General features: G+C 34.9%; 1 protein-coding gene across 5 annotated transcripts in view; it reads right to left on the reverse strand.

Annotated features, from left to right (window-relative positions):
• Positions 1-3928: 3928 nt before the first annotated feature.
• Positions 3929-24235, reverse strand: part of IL15 (interleukin 15) — a 76351-nt gene continuing 56044 nt past the window's right edge. For 4 of the 5 annotated variants that reach the window (XM_045552216.1, XM_045552215.1, XM_045552218.1 and 1 more), the window contains 6 exons: positions 13432-13530; positions 12342-12439; positions 10931-11015; positions 9659-9703; positions 7663-7800; positions 3929-4549 (listed from right to left, as the gene is read on the reverse strand). In XM_045552216.1, coding sequence (XP_045408172.1) covers positions 4439-4549; positions 7663-7800; positions 9659-9703; positions 10931-11015; positions 12342-12439; positions 13432-13443 — 489 coding nt within the window. In that variant the 5' untranslated portion in view covers positions 13444-13530 and the 3' untranslated portion in view covers positions 3929-4438. Of the gene's footprint in view, positions 4550-7662; positions 7801-9658; positions 9704-10930; positions 11016-12341; positions 12440-13431; positions 13569-24235 lie in introns of all 5 variants that reach the window. The other variant, XM_045552217.1, reaches the window with a different exon arrangement.

Here is a 24235-nt window from a genome sequence, read left to right on the forward strand (position 1 = left end):
GTTAAATCTAGTTAACACATACATTACCTTAAATAGGTATCATTTCTGTGATGAGAACACTTACCCATTCTCTTAGCATTTTTCAAGAATACAGTATATTTTCATTAACCATAGTCACCATGTTGTATGATAGATATTTTGACCTTATTTCTCCTATCCAACTATATACATATGTGTCTCTTTGATCAACATCTCCCCAACCCTCCTTCCCACCCTAAACACTCTAGCCTCTGGTAACTGCCATTCTACTCTCTACTTCTTGAGATCAACATTTTTAGATTCCACATATGAATGAAATCATGAGGTATTTGTCTTTCTGTGCCTGGCTTATTTCACCTAACATGGTAACTTCCAGGTTCATCCATGTTGTCACAAATGACAGTATCATTTGAAAAATTGATACGAGTTGTTTATTACATGTTTGGTAGAATACAGCAGTGAAACCATCAGGCCCTGGACGTTTGTTTGATGGGAGACTTTTTATTGCTGTTTCAGTCTTTTTACTCATCATTGTTCTGTTGAGATTTTCTATTTTCTATGTCTTCATAATATAATCTTGGTAGGTTTTATGTGTCTAGGAATTTATCCATTTTTCTATATTATCCAATTTATTGGTGTAAAATTATTCATAAGCCTCTTATGATGCTTTTATTTCTGTGGTATCAGTTGTATGTCTCCTTTTTCATCTCTGATTTTATTTGAGTCTGCTTTTTGTCCATAGTCTATCTAAAGGCTTGTCAATTTTGTTTACTTTTTAAAAAAAATCAACTCTTCATTTGCTGATCTTTTCTGTTGTTTTTCTAGTCTCTATTTCATTTATTTGTGCTCTATCTTTATTATTTCCTTTCTTTTGATTAATTTTGGGTTTTGTTTTTTCTTATTTCTCTAGTTCCTTGAGGGTTCAACATTAGTGTCTTTACTTGAGATCTTTCTCTTTTTTTGATGTAGGTATTTATTGATATAAACTTCTCTCTTAGAAATGCATTTCTGTATCTCAAAACTTATGTTGTGTTTCTATGTTTATTTGTCTCAAGAAAATTTTTAATTTCCTTTTATTTATTTATTGACCCTTTAGTTATTTAGGAGCATGTTGTTTGATTTCCATGTATTTGTAAATTTTCCAAAGTTTGTTTGGTTATTAATTTCTTGTTTTATACTACTGTGGTCAGACAAGATACTTGCTATGATTTCAATTTTCTTAAATTTAAGACTTGTTTAATGGCCTAACATATAATCAGTCCTGCAGAATGTGCCCTTTGCAGTTGAGAAGAATTTGTATTCTGCAGCTGTTTCATGGAATGTTCTGTGTATGTCTGTTAGGTCCATTTAGTCTAGAGTGTGGTTTAAGACTGATGTTTCCTTTCTGATTCTCTGTCTGGATGATCTGTCCATTGCTAGAGTGCTGAATATTAATGTATTTCAGTCTCCTCTCCCTTCAGATCTATTAATAATTACTTCCTATATTTAGTTGTCCTGCTGTTAAGTGCCTATATAATTAAAATTGTTGTATCCTTTTCCTGAATTGATCCCTTTATCATTATATAATGACCTTCTCTGCTCTTTTTACAATTTTTGACTTAAACTCTGTATTATCTGATGTAAGTGCAGCCACCACTGCTGTCTTTTGGTTTCCATTTGTATTCTCTGATGACAATATTCTGAAAGTGTTGACACTTTGTAAATACTAAATGCAGAATTTTCAATTCTGTTTCTGTCTAACAATTTCCTCTTCAGTTCCTCTAATAGTTATTTTGAAATCCAGAGTTGAAGTAGTAAAATGTAGGACAAAATCATGATTCTTTTTTAATCACTCATTACTTTTTCTTCTAATTTGCAACAGTAATTATACAATTATAATTAGGGGACTTTTGAATACAGCTAAAGTTTACCTTGCAAAATAAATTCCTTAATAAAGACACATTCAGTCATTGGTACATTCAAAAACATTGAATCAAATCTCTGCGGAAATGGAATTTCCTATGGGCAAAATATTTGTAAAAGGAATGCACATGTCAACCATGACTCATATGAGTGCAGAGAACTTGCACTAAGCCTGACATAACACAGATGAAGGAAGAAAATGCATTCTCTAGTATCTCTGTGTCGGGTGAGGGGAGAGGAGAAGGAAAAATCACATCACTTGATTTTTATACTGTATATGTTGTGAATTATTGAATTTGATGGCTATAAACAGTAATATCAAAACACACAAGCCACCCTTAACAACAGCAACAGCAAAACAAAATAATTCCGCAATTCACTCTTCTAAGATAAAGAATGAGAGTATCTAAAACTAGTCTTGTGATTGGTTTTTTAAATTATCTGGGCTCAAAAATTATATTAACGTAATATATTGGTTCTGTTTGCATTTGTATGTCCTCTGCCTTCCAGCCCTTTTTGTTTACTGCTAAGGAGAAAGTAGAGATAATATTCTCTCCTTTATCTTTTTCTTTCCTAAAATTAAGAAGAGGCAAGAATCTAATTCATCAATATGACTTTGCCAGAAACCTAATTTTTATTAGGCTTAACTTTATTATTTGAGTTTCTAGGCATATGGTTCGGTGCTTTATTGTATGTAATATATGGCAAATATTTTCAGCATTTAGAGCAGTAGGTGAGGCATAGACACAGTATTCTCCAGGCAAATGACATCGGACTGGTTAATTGAGGAAGTCAGTTCAAGATGGTTAGAGTTTAAAACACAAACAAAAGACTGAGTTTGTTAAGAGTAATAGCATGAAAAACAAATGTGCATTGTTATACATGATTATTTTGTTTCTTCAGTTAACTAAGTATTTTCAAGAAGTTGCAGATCTATGCCTTGAGTTTCTTAAGATCAACTGAAGTGATCCATATTAAGTAACTAATATGAGAAGAATTCTAAACTTAAGCTCTGGAAAATTCCAAATTTTAAACTCATTTGTGTGCTTATATAATCACAATGAACTATTGCTCACTATAGAATATTATTTGTAAAGTGCCTGGCATTATGATTTTTCCCCCTATCCCAACAAATACTGGAAAGGGACTAACCTTTGTCTAAGGATTGGATTGGAAACTTAGAGTTTAAAATGGTGCATTTTTCCTACTCTCCATCAATAGAAATCTAGAAAAAAAAAACAAAATAAAAGGTAGATTAAAAAACAATTCCATCTCAAATGAAATTAAAAACAACAACAACAACAACAACTGCCAGAATCCCAACCCATAAACTTTAAAGTGTTGTTGCCAAATACCATTTGCTTGGACTGAGATCAGGAAACAAGCCGAGAGCCAATACCTGACTCCTTATAAGTCAAACAGGATACAGATTTCTCCAAAACAATCTCGAGAGATATTTATAAGCCCAGTTTGACTAAAGGAATGAGACACATGGATGGGGCACTGCATGATAAAATTATTTCAAGAGAGAACCAGTTTGTGCTGTGTGGAATGGAGAGAAACAGAATTTTCAGGAGAGCATTTCCTATGCCACAGTCATTCGGTGAAGACTAACAGGAATGAATCGCAGTAAAAGAAATTGTAATGAAACAAGAATATTTCATCTTACTCATAGTTCCATTAGAAGAGAACTTGCTAATTTTAGACAGTGTAGTGCAAAAAATTATAAACAATTATTTTATGTCAGATAACACTGGCTCCAACAAATCAAGTTTTCTTTTCTTCTACAAATATGGCAAAAGGAATGTGAAAATAAAATATCTGTACTTAGGAAAGCATGAAATATAAACATCATCACCATTAGTTTTCTATACACCATTCTACCCATCAAGTGAAGTTTATTATTGTCCCAACCACCATCTATGATTTACAGATGCACATTATATGCCAGGTATCGCAATTTCTTGAAACAGGTGCTTTATATATCAATGACTAAATTACAGCGTCAAGCACAGAGTTCACACATAGTTCCTATTTTTCTTGTTGGTAGCCAATTCTTTTTCTGGATGCTACACCTAATGAAGAAGTGAATGAGGTCTGCTAGTCAGTGGCTTCATACTGGCAGGACCACACCAGTACAGCTGTTGACCTGCACCTTGGGTACCCGGCCCCACCAGACTATAGATAGACTATTATCCCTTAAGCAAATCCCCCCTATTTTCCTATGTAACAGGTATATATGAATGCAACTTCAAATGATAAAATATGTATACACATTTATTCAACATTTTATATTATGCTACAAATATGTACAATTTCAATAATAAATTAAAAATAAATGAGCAAAATAAGTCTGAGAGAGGTTCATAGTCAATTATGTTACTCAGTGACATTTTTCTGTCTTCACGGCTAAGAAGTCATCTGATCCAAGATCCTGATCATCTTCTCGCTAGAAAAACTTGTTTAGGCAGCACTTTGGAAATGCAGTGTTTTGTTGCCTCTAAGCAGCAGGAAGGTGTTTGTTAATAATAGAAACACTGAAAAGGATCAATTACAATCAAGAAGGGTTGATGAACATTTGTACAATATGTACAAAACTCTGCAAAAAGTCTTTAATATTTTTTTCCTCCAGTTCCTCACATTCTTTGCATCCTGATTCTGTCACATTCTGCAAAATAAAAAGAAAGGAGTAGATTGGCAAATCTAATATACTTCCTTTTATGAGAGTATCACATCCTTTGAACCATATAGTGAGTTCTTGAGACATGAAAATTTTGGCAAATTAATATCACATTAGAAAGAACTGGCAGATTTGATATGGGTTTATTTTTCCTATAATGGATTAAGGACATTGAAAAAATAAACCATGTCTATCTGACCATGGAATTCCTGCTTAGAACCCTACAATAGTTTCTTATCATCTACCTCTAGCTTAAAGTCAGTGCCTCCCTGCACAGAACACGGGCCCTCAATGTGATGTTCCTTATCTATTTCTTTCACCATTCCCCACTATCTCAACGTCATGCCCTAGGAGCCCTGAGTGAGCCCCTGCCTTTCCTTACCATGCACAGCATGCTATCAGATGCCTCTCTTCCTTTGCTTTTCCTTCTGTGACAGTCTTCCTATTTTAGCTGCTGCTACTCACACTTAAGATTATTCAGGTGCTGCCCCCTTCAGGAAGGCTTCTCTGAACCCCTGAGCTCCCAGGGCTGGGCTGTATCTCAGAACCCCTTGTTTAGACCTCATTCACAGTACCTCGTGTATTACATTTATATTATGAGTTTTACCTTTTTTATACTACTATTCTCTAAGCTGTCTTTCAGGAAAGCAAAGCCATATATTTTTGTTTTTCTAGTACTTAGCATAGGGCCTCGCACATAGTAATTACCCAATCTTTGGTTAAATTTAACCATCTGGGGGTATCACAAATTGCTGTCATTTAAACACAGTGTCATGGATAACTGGAATATTCCAAATGTAGCAATCATGAATCAACTTTTTAGAGATCATCTGAACCGTGAAGGCTGTGCCAGCAAAAATCAAAATTAGATTTTACATCCATTAAGCGTTTGGAATTCAGATTCACCAATATGTATGAAGCACATTCTCTATGCCAAGCACTGTCATAGTCCAGATAATGCTATCCTGTTTGATCCTGAAAATAATCATGTCAGATAAGGAGGGAGAAATATTAAATGACTCATCTCAGTTGACATAATCAACTGAAATGCTTCACATCCAGGTCTTCTGACTGTGCAGTCCTGCCCACTCATTTCTGTACATATGCCTCACTATGTCACAATGAGGCTATCAACATTCATATTAAGGAGTTCGTCATTGATATTGCCATGAGTTATCTGATGCATGGCTCACTCTTTCCATCAATAAGATGGAAATAATATCACAGAAGTATTTTAGACATTAATTAAATCCATTTCATAAATATACCAAGTATTCAGGATATGCAAGGCATTGTTCTGGAAATTGGGATACAGCACTGACAAAACAAAACACAAACACCTGCCCCTTTGAAGATGACATTCTAGTAGCAAGAAACACAATACCCATTATGTAAAATACATAGTATGCCAGACAGTGGGGGATGCAGAGAAGGGAACAGGAAGTGTCAAGTGGGGAAGGCATCACAATCGTAATCAGGTAATGTCACTGAAAGGTGACATCAGGCCAAGATCTGAAGCAGACTGGCATTTGTAGGGAGAAGTCAAGGAGTCCAGCCACACGAGCTCCGGATCTTTGCGCTTTCAGCTGCCTCTGCCTGAACATGTTTCCCTAGGTATCCTTAAGGGTCGTGCCCTCACATCTTTGTCAAATGTCAGTTTATTAGTTAAACTTTCTCTTGAACTAGAGTTTCAGACCTCTTTACCTGCCTAATTTCTCACCATTGGACTTAATAAATAACGAATTTATTATTCATTTGCTGAAAAGATTGGCTTATTTCTGTTTCCTCCCTTCTTAAGAGCAAGGATTGTGGGTGTTTTTTTCATACTGTGTCCTGACGGGGCTAAAAAGTATTCATCGAATGAACTGATTTTATTACGTCTTCTTTGTTTATGAAACTGTTTTCTCTTCACCCTGCTTTGGCCACGTGGTTTGCCATGAAAGCCACAATTCTTTGCACGTCAGGGCCTTTGCACAGCTGGTCTTCCAGCCTACCACGGGAGCACCCTAGGACTTGTCCTTCTAGAACTTTCTACTGCTTATGTTGCCTTGGATGTCCTGGATTATACTCAAATTACTAATATTTGTATTGTGATCATTTTTCAGCATTTATCTCATCAGGAGGTAAGAGGACAGACTGTAGTGAGACTGCTTGGGTAAACACAGTGGCTACCCATTTTACTAGCTGCATGAATTGGAGAAAGTGCTTCAGTCTCTCAGTACTCCAATTTCTTCAACCCTCACATCGAAATAAGGATAACTGTCTCACAGATTTCTTGTGAAGATTAAATGAATTATCAATTTAAAGCTCAGAGAATAGTGTCTGGTATACAGTCGTAACCCAACAAATGTGAGTTACTATTATTGATGTTTTTTTTATTTTTATTTTTATTTATTTTTTATTTTTTTATTTTTTATTTATTTATTTTTTTTTTGAGACAGAGTGTCACTTTGTTGCCCGGGCTAGTGTGAGTGCCGTGGCGTCAGCCTCGCTCACAGCAACCTCAGACTCCTGGGCTCAAGCGATCCTCCTGCCTCAGCCTCCCGAGTAGCTGGGACTACAGGCATGCGCCACCATGCCCAGCTAATTTTTATGTATATATATTTTTAGTTGGCCAGATAATTTATTTCTATTTTTAGTAGAGACCGGGTCTCACTCTTGCTCAGGCTGGTCTCGAACTCCTGAGCTCAAACGATCCGCCGGCCTCGGCCTCCCAGAGTGCTAGGATTACAGGCGTGAGCCACCGCACCCAGCCTTATTATTGATGTTAAACACTTAATTATATCATTAGATTAATGTCTGTCCTTTGCACCTTATGTGAACACCTTAAGGTCAGTGACCTGTTTGGCTCACAACTGTCACTCTAGCACTGAAGCACACTGCCTGGCATTATTCTGTTAATGTTTGTTAACTTAATAAATCAGTGAACAGTTTAGGACTGTCTGCATGCCAGAGATGATGCCACTTTTGAATGGCACTCCACTAGAACTGAACTCTCTCTCCTAACTGCCTCTTAGGATGATCTGCTTGTCCATGAATGACTGCTCCAAATCAAACCAAAAACATCAGATGCAGCTCTCTCCGACTGTTGGACAACTCACCCCATTAGAAGACAAACTGCTGTTTGCTAGGATGATAAGGTTTTCTACCGTTTCATGAATGTGTGTACTTCCGGACTCGTGTGAAATAACTTGTAACTCCAGGAGAAAGCACTTCATTGCTGTTACTTTGCAATTAGGCTAAAAATAAGAGTTACAAAGAACAATTTTGGAAAAATAATCATTTTCTCATTACCCATTTTCACATTGATGTAATTTTGATTTTTTAAAAGTCAATCCAAATATTTTATAATGGCACACAATAGCGTTAAGAGATTTTACAAAGAAAACAACTTAATATTTTTTTTCATTTAGCTTCAAAATCAAAACTAAAACAAACCAACAAAACACAATCAAGAAAGATGGCAATATTGTACAGAAGACAAGACATAAAACTAGAAAATCTGGAAATACTGGGTCACTTTTTCTCACTGAGCATATTTCTCCTATGGAAAGGGAGATAATACTGGCCCCAGACTTTTAAGACATCAGTACAGAGAGTGGATTTGTAAGAATTTTTAGAATGAGATTGTATTGTTAACATTTTACATAGTGGTAGCTGCGTAAATTGCAGGAATTATACTATTCCTGCAAGTTCTGAAGTTCCAGAGGGAAAAGTGATTCCAAGAAATGTATTAGCAAAATCAAAGCAGGAGTAGTGCCTAATCACAGCCTGGCCAAATCAGAAGGCGATCTCCTTAGCTACCACAAAAACACATTTTCCACAACAGTTACTTTAACATTCCCCTAAGTTCCAAAGACAGTAAACACTTAATGAACATCTGGGGATTTGACCATGACTTGTTTGACTTTGTGTCCCCAATGCACAGTGCCTGGGACCCTGCAGGCACTTAATAAATGCTTACTGAATGGATAAAGAAATGAAGGAACACGCTCATGGGCTGGACACTGGCAATATTCCTTGCCAGTGCAGCAAGGACGGCAGCTGCTTCAGATTGAAAGGTAAATGCTGTCACTATGTTAGCAATAATAAAACCAAGGTCCAGAAATGTTTAGTGATTTCTAAGGTAACACAAGTAGAAAGTGATTGAGTCAGTGTTTAAATCTAAATTTCAATCTCTGGTTCATTTTATAATCCATGAGTTTATAAGCTTATCTTCTTGCAAAAAAGCAATCTCAGGATGCTGAATGCTGGTGGTTAATTGACTGCTTTTGGCTTTGAAAAAAATGCAAAGAAAATGGAAAACATGCTGAAGCAGAGAGGGAACAATTTCTAAGTGCAGAAGCACTACCCAACTGGTAGATGAATGTTTTTTTCTAGTTTCTGGATATGACTTCTTCCCAATGCTTAGAAAGTCACCTATGTCAGACAAATTCTCATTGAGAAATAACAGAGAGAGGACATAGTTTGTTTTCTAAGAGGTGAAGTTAGAGATGCGTTTCTTAGTTTTAGTAACAATCCACACCAAAATCCTATAGGTCTCAAGAAAGGCCAATGTATTAATAAAACAAGTTCAAGATCATTTTTGAATTGTGATAAGTTTTATCGATTATATTTCCTTTTTCATGTAGAGAATCACTAGAATATTTTTCAGACAAACACAGATATTCATGAAATATGGAGAACATGGATGCCTTTAAGCAATTGATAGAAAATATGACTGGAGATGCTGATACATTACAGCACTGGAAATAACTAATATGTAATAACTAAATGTAATCAGTTGACCTGATTTGTGCATCTAATTGCATCATGATCCAACTGCATCACAAGAAGGTATGATGTATTTTGTTTGACATTGATAGAAAAAGCTTTTTTAAATTTTGATTTGGCACCATAACAAAAAGAGCATTTATGTAGTTCTCTGTCCTATAACCTCAACAAACACTTATAAAATTCATTGACATTATATTATAGGAACACACCACCAAAAGTTAGATTTAAAAACTATAGATATTTCAGTTAAGTTATGAAAATATATCTCTTAAACTTTTGAAAACTGGCAAAATAATAATTTATAGAAAACACTATACTCACATGAACATCACTTTCAGTATATAAAGTAGCATCAATATGTATAGACTGCAAGGAAACAAAATTAGATAACATGAAAAACTGTGCCCTGCTTTAGATATATATATATATATATATATATATATATATATATATATATATATATATATAATGACAACAACCTGCTGGAAACATTAAATTAGGTTATTTAAATTAAATTTTTTATTTTGAGATGATTTTAGATTCATTTGAAATTGTTAAAGAAAAACACAGAGGGATCCTGTGCATTCTTTACCAAGTTTACCAGAATAGTAATATCTTGCTTAATCATAGTACAATATAACAACCAGGAAATTGACATTAATGCAATCCAACCACCTTGTTCAGATTTCCACAGTTTTATGTGCATTAGTATGTATGCACACGAGCACACATGCAGTTTTATGCAATCTCATCACGTGTAGATTTGCATCACCACCACCCCAGTTAAAATATAAAATATTCATAGTTCCAGCCCCACAAGGATTCCCCTGCTCTTCTTTCATAGTCAAATCCACCTTCCTATCCACATATCACCCCCCATCACCACCCAATCTCTCTAACCTCTGGCAACCACTTCTCTGTTCTCCCTTCCTATAATTTTGTCATTTTGTGAATACTATATAAATGCAATCATATAGCATGCAACATTTTAAAATGAACTTTTTTAGTTTTTAGAACTTTTGTGGTGCTATTTTGGTATGCTTGGTGCCCTTGTGGCTCCCATTGATCCTTTTGGTGTCACCTACTGGGGCAGGCACCAGGACACCTGGTTTCTCTAGGTAGATGATGGGAGACTCTGGTCCCCAGGAATAGAGTGTACCTCTCTAGGCCACTGTTTTGAGTGAGGGTTCTGCTCTCTTACCTCTGTCATTTCTATTAGTTCACCTGGTAACTCTAGGTGGGGGCAGAGAGTCTCTAGTCCACAGGCAAAAGAACTCTTCCCTGGGTTAAGTCATTCCCCCTTCAGGTCCCACCAAGCTCCCTGGTTTCTCTAGATAGAGGAAGAGATTCTCTGACCTGTGCAGACTAGAGTTCTTCAGGGTGGCCCACTTATAAATTAAGTTTTAAAGATAATTAGAATCTTAAAGCAGTAAGGAAAAAATATTTCTTTTGAGGCTATATAAGGTTCATAAATGTCTGCAAAAATATTATTGTTCTAAGTGAGATTTCATTGAGACTGACAGAAAAAGCAGAGAGAGAGAGATGTTCTCTGTGACAATTATACCAGCTGCTTTGTGGAAAATGAGTACTCACTTGAATAAGATCTTCAATTCTTTTCAGATCACTTATTACATGCTGCCAGTTGGCCTCTGTTTTAGGAAGACCTGCGCTGATACAGCTGAAAGAAGAACCAGAGAGCAAAGCATTCTGAATGAGCATAATATTGTCTTGATGAATACCATAAGCAAAAGAGCAATCAATGATTTTTTATTCTGACCAGTGAAAAGATCTATGTTATCCTTGCCTCTGCATATTCAACAGCCTTGAACATGCATAAACATAAGCATTGAACATACAGTACAACCTCGATGCTTTAGGACAGACAGCTTGAGGATTGACCACCATAGATTAGAGAAAAGCCTAATTGGAGGCCTAACTCATAAATAACCTAAAATAAACCCATTTTATTTTACAATTTTATGCTTTATTTCACAATGAAATAAAAACAGTGCTCAATAAACATTTTTGGGTGAATTACCAGATTTTTTTAAGTAGAGGTTCCATCAGACTTTTAAGTCTAACAAATAGGTAAAATTCCTAAAATAAGTAATAATCATTTTTATGTAACGGTTTTGATAGTAAATGTTCTTTACAGTATGTTAAACGTGCTCCTTCCATGCTGTCCACACGATTACTGCAGTGCAAACAGCTTTCTTCATGAACATTACAGACTTTTGCCCAATCTAGGCTGATACCATATACACTCACTTTGGTAAAATTCAAAATTTAATATTCAGACAAAAGACACTTACACTGACCAAGTGATTACAGAATGATTCTTAGAGCTTCAGGAAAACATAGTCACTCTCTGATGGGTCTTGCACAGAAGCATGATAGGCATACTAATCTGTCTTATGATGAAGATTTACCTGCACAAATCTATGGTTCCCAATACTATGAAGGCATTAGCAGAGTAAAACTGTACTGGGAGTCAGATTATATAACTATAGGTTGGGTGCTTTGGGCCAACTGGGTGTATTAGCTGCATCTGAGAGAGAAGAAAAAAGTTAATAGACATGGAAAAATATGAATGTTTATTAGAAGGAAAAAGAAAAGGCTTAAATGAAGAAAGAAAGGAACTAGAATAGGGATAAAGGATAGGAAGAGTCAGGGATGGATAAAAAAGTCATATTAGCAAATCCTAAACAGCTAATTTGTATTGCTGTGAAAAGCATGCAGGGCATCAAGTTTAGTTCATTATCAAGGGGCCCAATTTATTCGGGAGATATAATGCTCATCTAGAATAGTACCAGAATATAGAAATGCTCAGTTAAGTGTTTATCAAACCTCCTCTGAATCTTCACAATCTGCCCTCTATCATATCCCAAACACTGAATACCCAGCAATATAAGCAAATTGAACATAAACCAATTTAGAGAAGACATACAAAGACAATCATCATGTCCATTAACAGGATGATATCTATGCCTAAAGATAAAATTACCCCAAAATGAAGACATGAATGCCAGCCTCTGTTAAAAAATGACTGTTTAGAAGTAAACACAAGTAGCACTGGATGGAAGTACTTCTCAAATATGGTTTCTGAAAAATATAATCATAGACAAAATGGTTAATTTTTTTTAGTTGAAAAGTTTAAAATAACATTGTATCATATTTTAGGTCCCAAAATGTAAATTTACCATAATTTCACAATTAATGTTCCTCATCAAAAATAACGAAAGTAGAATTTATTTATTTTTCCTTTTTTCTTATTTCTAATTCTTATGCACAAAATTCTTTAATAGGTATTTCTCCAGGTATATGCTAATGACAATAATTTAACAAAGTTTACAAATCTAATAATTTACATATATACTGTCATCACTTAATGTTTTATATAATCTTTGACCTCCCCTTCATCCTTCTCTCCTTTTTAAGAGGCCAACATTCTTTATACAGCACAGATGAATAACATCCTTTAATAACATAGATGTGCTAGTTATAGTAATTCATGTAAATACATGAAAATTATATATTAATATCATTTGGAGAAAAACTGGTTAAAAATGAAACCATCTAAATATATTCTATCCTATCTTGAGGGCTACCATATAATAATTTTTCTTGCTAACATAGGAAAATTGTTTATCTTAGAACTTCCCAGAGTCTTGATACTTTGCCTACCTCTTTGATGTTGTCAAAGCATTTACAGTTTCAGAAAGCAGCGAAACTGCCACCTGAGTCACTGAGAGTCTGTGCTTCATTTAGTCCACGCTAAAGAGACAAATGATATGCAGACCCTGCCCTCAAAGACTACACAATTTACAAGTAGACAGACATTTAAAAAACAAAATAGAGTGGGACAAGTGAAATATATTTACAATGACATGAAAAGTATAGCTAGACTGTTAATTGAGATTTTGGAAATCTATTTTATATATTCTCAAAATAAAAATGAACAATCCAGATGTGGCAGACAGCTGGAACAGCCCCAGATCTTTAGAGAATAACCACATACCATACTATGAAGTATCTGAGATTCAAATAACCCTTAGAGAAAAGCCCATATGCTATTTTCTTCTATTTTTTCTTACCGAAATTCTCATTACTCAACGCCAGGGTAAGTCCTTAAGTATTGAAGAAGAGCTGGCTATGGCAGTGGGGTTCCAGCAGCCATCCATCCACGATACATCCTACAACACAATCCAGGATAAAGTGTGGTCGATTAAAACTAGTAGGGGAAAGAAAGGGAGGGAATTAATATTCATTGAGCATCTATTTTTTCAATGGGCACTCTATTAGTTACTTAATGTATGCAATGGACACTCTATTAGTTACTTAATATATGTATCACATTTAATCCTCACAATAATTCTGTGGGGAAGATTAGCAGCATTTAAATAAGCTGCCCTGGCCCCATAGCAAGTATATAACAGCCAGGATTTGAGACCAAGTCTGTTGATTACAAAGGCCAAACTCTTCTTATTATATTATGTCCCTGAATAGACAAATTCTAGAGCCATATTAGTGAAAAGTAGAAGCAACCAAATACACAGATTCATGTAACCACTGATTGTTAATCTAATTTACAACAGCAGTGGTTACTTCTACCGACATTGAATAGATGTTGCCAGTCTTTGAAAGAAATCATTGTTAATTTAAACATCATTTGAAAATTTCAGGCCGGATGTGGTGGCTCACGCCTATAATCATAGCACTCTGGAAGGCCAAGGAGGGAGGATCACTTGAGGTCAATAGTTTGAGATCAGCCTGAGCAAGAGGCTGATTTTCTATCCTGAAAATAAAAAAATCAGCTAGGTGTGATGGCATGCACCTGTAGTCCCAGCTACTCAGGAGGCTGAGTCAGGAGGATTGCTTGAGTGCAGAAGTTTGAGGTTGCTGTGAGCTAAGCTGACACCACAGAACTCTAGCCAGAGTGACAGAGTGAGACTCTGTCTCCAAAAACAAAACAAAACAAAACAAAACAAAAGGGGGGGGGAAGAAAATTTCATAAGTAACAAAACTTTATTTTTTCTAATTCAAATCAGGTGAAGAATGTGAAGATTATACATTCCTATATTCAGCTTTTATGTCATTAAAACAATTTACAAACAAAATATATAGAAATATAAATAATTATTTTTTCAGCCCTTTAAAAAAATAATATGTATTTGTTGAGCTCCCCCATAGAAAAATCAAAATCTGCCACATCTCCTAAGTATTCACAGCAATTAAGTTTCATAAACTCAAAGAAATTATTATACCTTTCAGATGTTTCTGAAATATAAAAATGATTACTTCAAAATACATTAGTATAACTCTTACAAAGAAAATCAGTAGCAGTTAGCTATGTAAGGGCATAGCCAATAGGAATAGGAATACCTTTTTTCCACAAAAACATATTAATCTAATCTTCCTTTTAAATATGATCTAAATCACCCATTGCTTGGTTTATCTGAAGCACACTCTCCTTCTTGCTCTCATTTTATGATTATTCCCTTTGTCTATATTATTGCAATCCTTCAAGTGTTTTTACAAAACTTCATAATTATCTTTGCAATTACATCCAAATCCTCCTCTAAATTCTCTGTATCTTTTTTAGTTGTGGTATCCCAAATTCCACATTATTCAAAAAACAGTATTTATTGACTTAGGATTGAATAATGCAAAAGGTGATATAATTCCTACTAAGGCCTCAGAAAACTGCTTTAGTAAACAACAGAGATTTTACTCCTGAGCTCTTGCAGCAGTGAGACTCCACACTGTCACAACGGACTTTTACTGCCCTGCCCAACTACCTTCTGCTGGCATATGTAAAAGAGGACTAAGTGCTGTAGCCAGGAGTCCCCACAATAAAATATGGTTGATAAACATGGAGGAATGCAGTAGGAAATGTCCTCCAAAACTTCTAACAAAATGGTGATAACAGAAGCCAGTGTAGCTGAAAAGAAACATAGCTTTCATTGCCATCTTAGTCCATTATCTGCTCCTGTAACAGAGTACCACTGGCTGGGTAATTTATAAGGAACCCAAGTGTATTTGGCTCATGGTTCTAGAGACTGAAAAGTCCAAGAGCATGGCAGTGATATTTGGCAAGGGTCATCCCATGGCAGACTGGCAGAAGGCAGAAGCAAGCACAGGAGACAGAGAGAGGAAACTGAAGCAAACTCCCCCTTTTATCAGGAGCCCATTCACACAATAACTGCATTAATTCCCTTAATAACTGCATTAATCCATTCAAGAGGGCTCTGCCTAATGAAGGCCACTAAAGAGATGCCTAATCACCTTTCAACACTGATAGAATGGCAATTAAATTTCACATGACTTTTGGTTCAAACTATAGCATTCCACCCCTTGGTCCCCAAAATTCATGTCCTTCACACAATGCAAAATACATTCATTCCATCCTAATAGGTCCAGCATTAGCTCAAAAGTCCAAAGTCCAGAGTCTCCTCTAACTCAGATATGGGTGAGACTTAAAGCACAGTTAATCCTGAGGGAAATTCCCCATAGCTGTAAGCTTGTGCAATCAAAACAAGTTATCTACTTCTGAAATACAATGGTGAGACAGGCATAAGATAGACATTCTCATTCCAAAAAGGCGAAATAGGCAAGAAAAGATGTATAACTAGTCCCAGATAAGTCCAAAACCCAACAGGGTATAAACAACATTAAATCATAAAACTGGAGAATAATCTCCCTTCACTCCATGTTCCAAATCCTGAGTTCACTGTGATTGTTGGGCCCCCAAAGCTTCAGGCAGCCCCATCCCCATGGCTGTGCTAGTCTCAGCCCACACTGCAGCTGTCTTGGGTTGGAGTCTCACGCCTGCACCTTTTCTAGGTTAGAGTTGTACACTAGTAGCTCTACAGTTCTTGGGTTTTGGTGACAACTTGACTTCCATGGCTCCACTAAGCAATGCCTTAGTGGGAGCTTTCTGTGGTGGCTCTGTCCCACAACAAATCTCTGCCTGGGCCCCAAGTGATCCACAAAATCCTTTGAAATCAAGGTGGAAGAAACCATGCCCCCATAGCTGTTGCATTCTGTGAGCCTGCAAAATGAACACCACATGGATGCCAGCAAGGCTTACTCCTTATACTTTCTGGAGTAACTGGGAGAGGTAACTGGGAGAAGGAATAGATGTAAGTGCAGTATGACAGCCCAGCCTATTAAAATATCACGGTCCTGTAGGGTCATCGAGTGAGATTCATCAGTATGCTTGCATGTGTTTTCTCCAGCCACAGTAAGCTGCAAGGTATAAATAGCCTGGGATAGGGAGGGAGAGAATTGGATTTAAACCTGTTGTGTGTATGGCAAGCAAGTACAAGCAAGAGATGGGCAACGGATGTTAGAGTATATGTAAGGATGTAAGGGAGCAATTGAGAAATCTTTCTGGGAAACTGAACTTCATTTCTTTATTACAAGGCTTCATGGAAGAAGTGTTACTTGAACCATACCTTGAAAAATGGATAGATTTTAGGCATAAGGAAAAGGAGAAAAACAGCACCTGTGAGCAAAGACATATGCAAATAAGGATAGCGTGTTTGCAGAGAACAGTGAGTCATTTTCCTAACAATGTGCAAGTGACGGTCAGTAAGAGTGTACAAAACTTTTACCATTGTAAAAAGCAGAAATTGGTAAACACTTCCTGTAAAGGGCCAGATGATAAATATTTCAGCCTTTGCATATCTTGTAATCTTTGTTGCAACTACTTAAATCTACTTAATTCAGCTGTTATAGTGTGAAAGCAGCTACAGACAATGCATAAATGAATGGCTGTGTTCCAATACAACTTTATTTATAAAAACAAGTAGTTGATGGATTTGACTCACCAACCACCTGCTTTAATAAATAAATAATCTGTTTTGAAAGACAGATAGTTTGCCGATTCTTGACCCCTGTAGATCTTGCAGTCAGTCCTAATTGGAGTATAGCTGAGAAACAGACATCTTTAAATATCTCCAATCTTCCCGTCAATAATTGTACTGGTATTTTTTCAGTTAATTCTTTAAAGCTATTTTCAATTAACACCAATATGAGATTTTCAAATAAGAAATTTCCTCAAACACGATCTGTGTTCAATATTAAGGTTAAATAAATCCCAATATAGACTATGTTAACGTAGGTTACTAATGTGATTTTTAAAAATTAATTCATACAAATGTAATAACTGATGTTGGTATTTAATTTTCTTATAAGGCCATATGACATGTTTTAGGGCATATAAATCTCATAGTTTATCAAAACAAAAATAAATGATTAGGTAAGATGTTTCATCTTTTAAAAAATATCATTTCATATAAGGTGTATAATATACATACATTTTTAAAAATGAAACAACTTTAAGTTCTTGGGAATGCTTAAAATAAGACAAATTGCTTAATTATACTGAAATGCTTCCAAAGCAAACCATAATCCAATTAAATGCCATCTGAACTGCCAAGGACAGAGGTAGCAGTAAGATTTGGACACCTTAGTTGCTATCACTATCCAAAAAGCATTAATTAAATAGATGGTGTTATATAAAATAAATATAGAAATACTTCAGGTAGTTTATCATCTAAGATACACAAGGAAGATGCATTCATGCAGCTGGAGGGCATATATATTATTAATAGATGTTCTTACCACTCTCTGATCATAGTTCTATGTAGCAATACATTCATGTGCTTTTTTTGGTCATTTGGTGCAAATGTTTTTGAAAAATGTTTTAAGTGGTCTTGAAAAATCCTAGCTAGTATAATTCTCTAAGCAGGAATGATAAACAGCTTCCTCAGGGCAGCACAGATGTGATATTTAACGTATTGTCCAGGAACAATTAATTTATATCTGTTCCTCTAGCCAGTTTCCAAAAATATTTCATTCAAACACTAACTAAGGGTGAAAAAATTCTCCCAAATCCCAGTACAAAAGGACAAAAAGTTGAAAATTATGAGATAGGTCTATAAATTCTAACCTAGTATCCAAAAGGAGTTCCAGAAAGAGAGAGCAAAGAAAATAGAATGAAATAATAAAAAAAATCATAAAAGAAAATTTAACAGAGCTGAAGAAAAGCACAAGCTTTATTATTAAAGGGACATAAAAAGGATAAATTAAAAACATACCACTTTTAAATTAAATTTCCTAATTCCAGGATAAAGAAAGACATGCTAATAGCAAGTTATTATCCTTATTTAAGGATAAGAATCAGAATGACCTGATCGTGGTACTTACAAGACAATAGAACTCATCTTCAAAGTTCTAAGGGAAAATGAGTTTGAATCTAGAAACCTATTAGTGTTTGAGGAAGAGGGCAAAACATAGTTTTTCATATGAGACCTTAGAAAGTATAAGACCAACAGAATATCGGTGAAATAATTATGTGAAAATACATTCTAGGAAAATAAAAAAGTAATCCCGAAAAGATGTGGGAGATAAAAAAGAACAGAGCATAAAACAAGTAACATTTATACTTGGGTCTAAATAACTAATGACAATGTTTTTAAAGTATATTTTTATAGCATTCATCCATTTTGTAAAAATGTGAAATTTTTGTGCTCAGAAACTCTTGTTTATCTTATTCACTACTATGTATCAAACACCTAAAAGCATGATGGGTACATAAGAAGCACATATTACATGTTTGTTGGATTTGACTTTTCATTTGTTTATAATTACATTGTTTTCATTTTCACAGCTATCAGCTCCCTAACTGCACTTGCCTCCCTACCCAGCAGGTGTCCCTCTCAGTTACTGTCTTGAATATTAATAGCACACACACTGTCTCCTACACATTTCATCTATTTGCTACATTCATTTTGTCGTTTTCAAATTTCACACTGCCAAGTATTTCTGGAAAACACAATGACATTATAATGTCATGAGGTGTAACATCTAATGGGCCTTCTCTACATTCTGGTAGTTATTTCTTACTCTTTCTGACATCCTTGACCACACTTTTTAAATCAACTTTATTGAGGTTCAATTTCAAGATAATTATATACACTTGTTTTAAGAATACAGTATGGAATTTTGACAATTGCGTACACTCATGAAATTACCACCACAACCAAGATATAGAATATATTTATAATCACAAAAAAATTCCCTCATACCCCTGTGCAGTCACTCCATCTCAACCCCAATGCTAGGCAACTACTGATTTAACCATGTACTTGCCTAAATAGCAATGTAGAAGGAAAATTGCGGATAATCTCCATGTGGAAAATGGTATAGGAAAAGGAACAAGAGGAAGTAGACTCATACTATGATTATTATTTTATTTGGGGGATTTGAAAGATATTCATGCTAATTTATTACAAAAATCAAGAGAAAATTTAACTGCAGAAGAAAAATTAAAAAACAAGCCAGATATGTATAATTTCTAACTGAAAAAAGGAAAACAAGGCAAAGAAAATTTGAGCAATCTAACAGAAGGTGGTGTTGGTGATGGGGCAGGCAGAAATAAAAGAAAAAAAAAATCCCACAGAAATCACAGCTCTCTCTCTCTATATATATAGATATATCTCAGTGTGGCAGTAGAAAGTCTAAACACACTAGTAATCATTCACCCATATCTATAAATACATGAGAAAAATTATATTTGTTTACTAAAAGACAGATATTAACATTGGTTTAAATTGAGACAGAGATAAATTTTAAAATCTCTTTATAAGAAATGAAACAAAAATTAAATGATACTGAAAGCTCAGAAATCAAAAAACAGAAAACTATATGCTAAGTAAATATAAGTGTAGTAATAGTAATAACAAAAATATAATTGAAGTGAGAAGTGCTAAGTAATACAACAGATAGTGCACATGGATAGAAGTGAAAACCCTTTAACAAGTTATAACAGTTATGAATATTCATGTACCTATGGTATAACTTTAAATTACATAGAAAAAAAGAAGTTAGGAAACATTTCAACATATTTTCCAGATATTTAAACATAATTAAAAATCAGTAGGGCTAGCAGTGGTATGCCAATAAACCAACTCTTCTAAAAAAGAAAAAAAAAGCCTCCTTTGTTGTATTTGCCAATTTCTGTTGTGTAAACACTTCACCATATTGATTTCAAGGTATCAATAATTTAAAAGCAAGCTCATAAAATTCCTGATTATTTAATCAGTAGCTCTAAAGAGTCAATTAGAGCTGGCTTTAGCACAAGACTACCTAGGGTAAATATTTGAAACAATGAACAATTTTTTTTATGTAGTACATATTAGATTAAATAGGCATAAATAGATGATATTCTACTCTACATAGATAGCACATTAAATAATAAAGTACACATATAGAACATTTATAAATGGTTGTCTGTGACCAAAACCTAAAATGTCTATGTCCTAAACCTAAAATAAAGTCTCAAAAAATTACAAAATCAGAAATCATACCTGCTATATTACGTCATCACAAAACAATAATATCAGTAATATTTAACTACTACATTGAATAATATTGAATTACAATAATTTTAATAATATTAACTTATAAATAATTAATAAAAGAATAGCAAATAAAAAATCTTATTCACTTATATATGTAAAATGATCTTTTTAAGCAATCTTGGAATAAAAGAGGAGGTCAATCTGGAGATTATACAATTAAAAAATACCTGTGTGGGTGATGTCAGAAAGATGGCTGACTAGAGCTACCTGGTGCTTGTCTCCCCAACTAAAGGAACCAAAACAATAAATAAACATGTATAATTTGGCTAGAGTGACTGAGGAAGTACATTGGAGGGCATCAGAGAAGTAATGAAATCCCTGCAGAGTACAGAAGTCCAGAATAGCACCACAGAGAGGGGAGCAAGGCATCCTGCCTCTGCCACAATGTCTCCTCTGCCTGAATCAGCTCAGAGTCAGGGGAGTCATCTTCTTATGGGGAAAAGGTAAGCTGGAGATCTCCAGTGGTCCCCATTGCTGCTACAAATGCCATCAATCATTGCTAAAGGAGAATCCCCAAGTCCTCACAGGCCCCAAATCCAGTTTAGAGAGTATCCAGTAGTTTGCATAGCTGTATTGCCTCAGATTAAGAGCCCACCTTGACCACTCTCTACCCCCACAACCTCAGCTGTTACAGCTTGGCACCATATTGAAACCAGACCTACTACTAGAGTGCCTCCTGCCCTGGGAGCCAACAGCAACTGACTGACTCTCATCATTCCTGAGGCCCTGTGGTTGTTCTACCCTATTCACATGAGTGCCTGCCACACTGCAACCATCGACTGCCTGGTAGAGTGACCATGACCTCAGCATCCAAACCCATGCACATACCACACCTTGCCCAGGAAATGAGTGGACCAGTACAGTGGAGAAGCTGCCCAATAGCCAGCCAGGCACCTTGCCCATGCAAATGCTACAACTGGAAATGAAAGGGTGATAATTACTATAATAAAACACATAAAAGTATAAAACTCACCAGTAGAGATAAATACATAAATCAAACTCAGAATATCTCTCAGTCCTCTAGTATGAAGGTTTAAAGTCAAAATTATAAAAAATAACAACAGCTACAATTAGTGGCTAGGGAATCCAAAATAGATAAAGAAGTAGATTAAGGCAATGAAAATATAAATTATGAAGAGGAGGGAAAAAGTCTAAAGCATTTTTATGCAACTGAAGTTAAGATGCCTTCAGCTTACAACAGTCTGTTATAACTATAAGACTCTCTATGTTATCCCCACAGAAACCACAAAGAAAGGTATTACAGCAGATTCACGAGCAAGAAAAAGAAGGAAAACCAAGCTTAGCACCACAGGAAACCACCAAACCACAAAGGTAAACAATGAAAGAGGAAGAAAAAAACAACAGATCTACAAAACAACTAGAAAACAACTAAAGTGGCAGGAGTATATTATTATCTAACAATACTAACCTTGAATGGAAACAGACTAAATTCTCCAATTAAAAGATATAGAGTGGCTAAATGAATGAACAAAAAACCCCTACAATATGCTGCCAACAAGATAATCACCTAGCACAAACTGAAAGTGAAGGGATAGAAAATGGTGTTCCACGTAAACAAAAAACAAAAGTAGGCAAGAGTAATCATATTTATATCATATTAAGTAGACTTCAAGTCAAAAACTATAAAATGAGACAAAGAAGGTCATTATATAATGATAATGATAAAGGAATCAATTCGACAAGAGGATATAACAACTGTAAATGCATATGCACCCAACACCAGAGCACCCAGATACAGAAAGCAAGTATTATTAGACCTAACAAGAGAGATAAACTTCAATACAATAATAGTAAAGGATCTCAACAACCAATGTTCAACAATGGACAGATCATCTAGACAAAAATTCAACACAGAAACATTGGACTTAAACTGTACCATAGACCAAATGGATACAACAAACATCTGCAGAACATTCCACCCAACAACTGAAGAATATACATTCTTCTCAAGTGCACATGCAACATTCTCCAGGATAGATCACATTAGGCCACAAAACAAGTCTAAATAATTTTAAGAAGCTAGAGATCATACAAGTATCTTTTCTAACCACAATGGTATAAAACTAGAAATTAATAACAAGAAAAACTTGCAATCATTACAAATATATAGAAACCAAACAACTTGCTCCCAAACAACTAATGAGTCAATGAAGAAATTAAAGGGAAATTAAAAATTTCCTTGAGACAAATGAGAATGGAAACACATTATACCAAAATCTACGAGACACAGTAAAAGCAGTTAAGAGGAAGTTTATATCAATGCATGCTCACATCAAAAAAGAAGAAATATTTTTAATAAAAACTTAATGCACCTCAAGAAACTAGAAAAACAAGAAAAAACTAAACGCCAAATTACTAAAAGGATATAAAATTCAGAGCAGAAATAAATGAAATGGAGACTACAAAATTTAATTCAAAAACCAAAAAAATGAAGTTTTTTTTTCTTAAAAAAAGATAAAATTGACAAATTTTTAGAGTACCTAAAAAAAAACAGAAAGAAGACCCAAATAAATAAAATCAGAGATGAAAAAGGAGAGGAGACATTAAAACTGATATCACAGAAATGCAAAGGATTCTAATGCACTGATATGAATAACTATATGTCAATAAATTTGATAACATAGAAAAAATGAATAAATTCCTAGACATATACAACCTACCAAGACTAAATTATGAAGAAATAGAAAATCTTAACAGACCAATAAAGAATAAGGAGATTGAATCAGTAAATAAAAAATCATCCATCAGAGAAAAGCCCAGGACCGGATGACTTTACTGTTGAATTCTACCAAACATTTAAAGAACTAATTACCACTTCTCTTCAAACTATCAGAAAAAATTAAAGAAGGGGAGAATACCTCCAAATTCATTTTATAAGGTCAGCATTACCCTGATTCCAAAATCAGACAATGACACAACACAAAAATAAAACTATAGGCCAATATGCCTCATGAACATATACGCATACATTTTCAGTAAGATATTAGCAAACTGAATCCAACAGCACATTGACAAGATCATTCCATATGATCAGGTAGGATTCATCCCAGGGATACAAAGATGGGTTAACATAAGCAAATCAATAAATGTGATACACCACATTAACAACATGAGAGACAAAAATTATGATCATTTCAATAGAGGCAGAAAAAGCATTTGACAAAATTCAACATCCCTTCATGATAAAAATTCTCAATAAATTAGGTATAGAATGTATGTACTGCAACACAATGAAGACCATGTATGACAAAGCCACAGCTCACATACCGAACAGGGAAGACTTGGAAGCTTTTCCTCTAAGATGAAGAAGAAGACAACTGTTCAACACAGTACTAGAAGTTCCAGCCAGAGCAATTAATCAACAAAAAGAAATAAAATGCATCCAAATTGGAAAGGAGGAAGTCAAATTGTCCCTGTTTGCAGATGGTATAATCTTACACATAGAAAA

Source organism: Lemur catta, chromosome 5 (assembly GCF_020740605.2).
Source record: "Lemur catta isolate mLemCat1 chromosome 5, mLemCat1.pri, whole genome shotgun sequence".
Taxonomy (NCBI): domain Eukaryota; kingdom Metazoa; phylum Chordata; class Mammalia; order Primates; family Lemuridae; genus Lemur; species Lemur catta.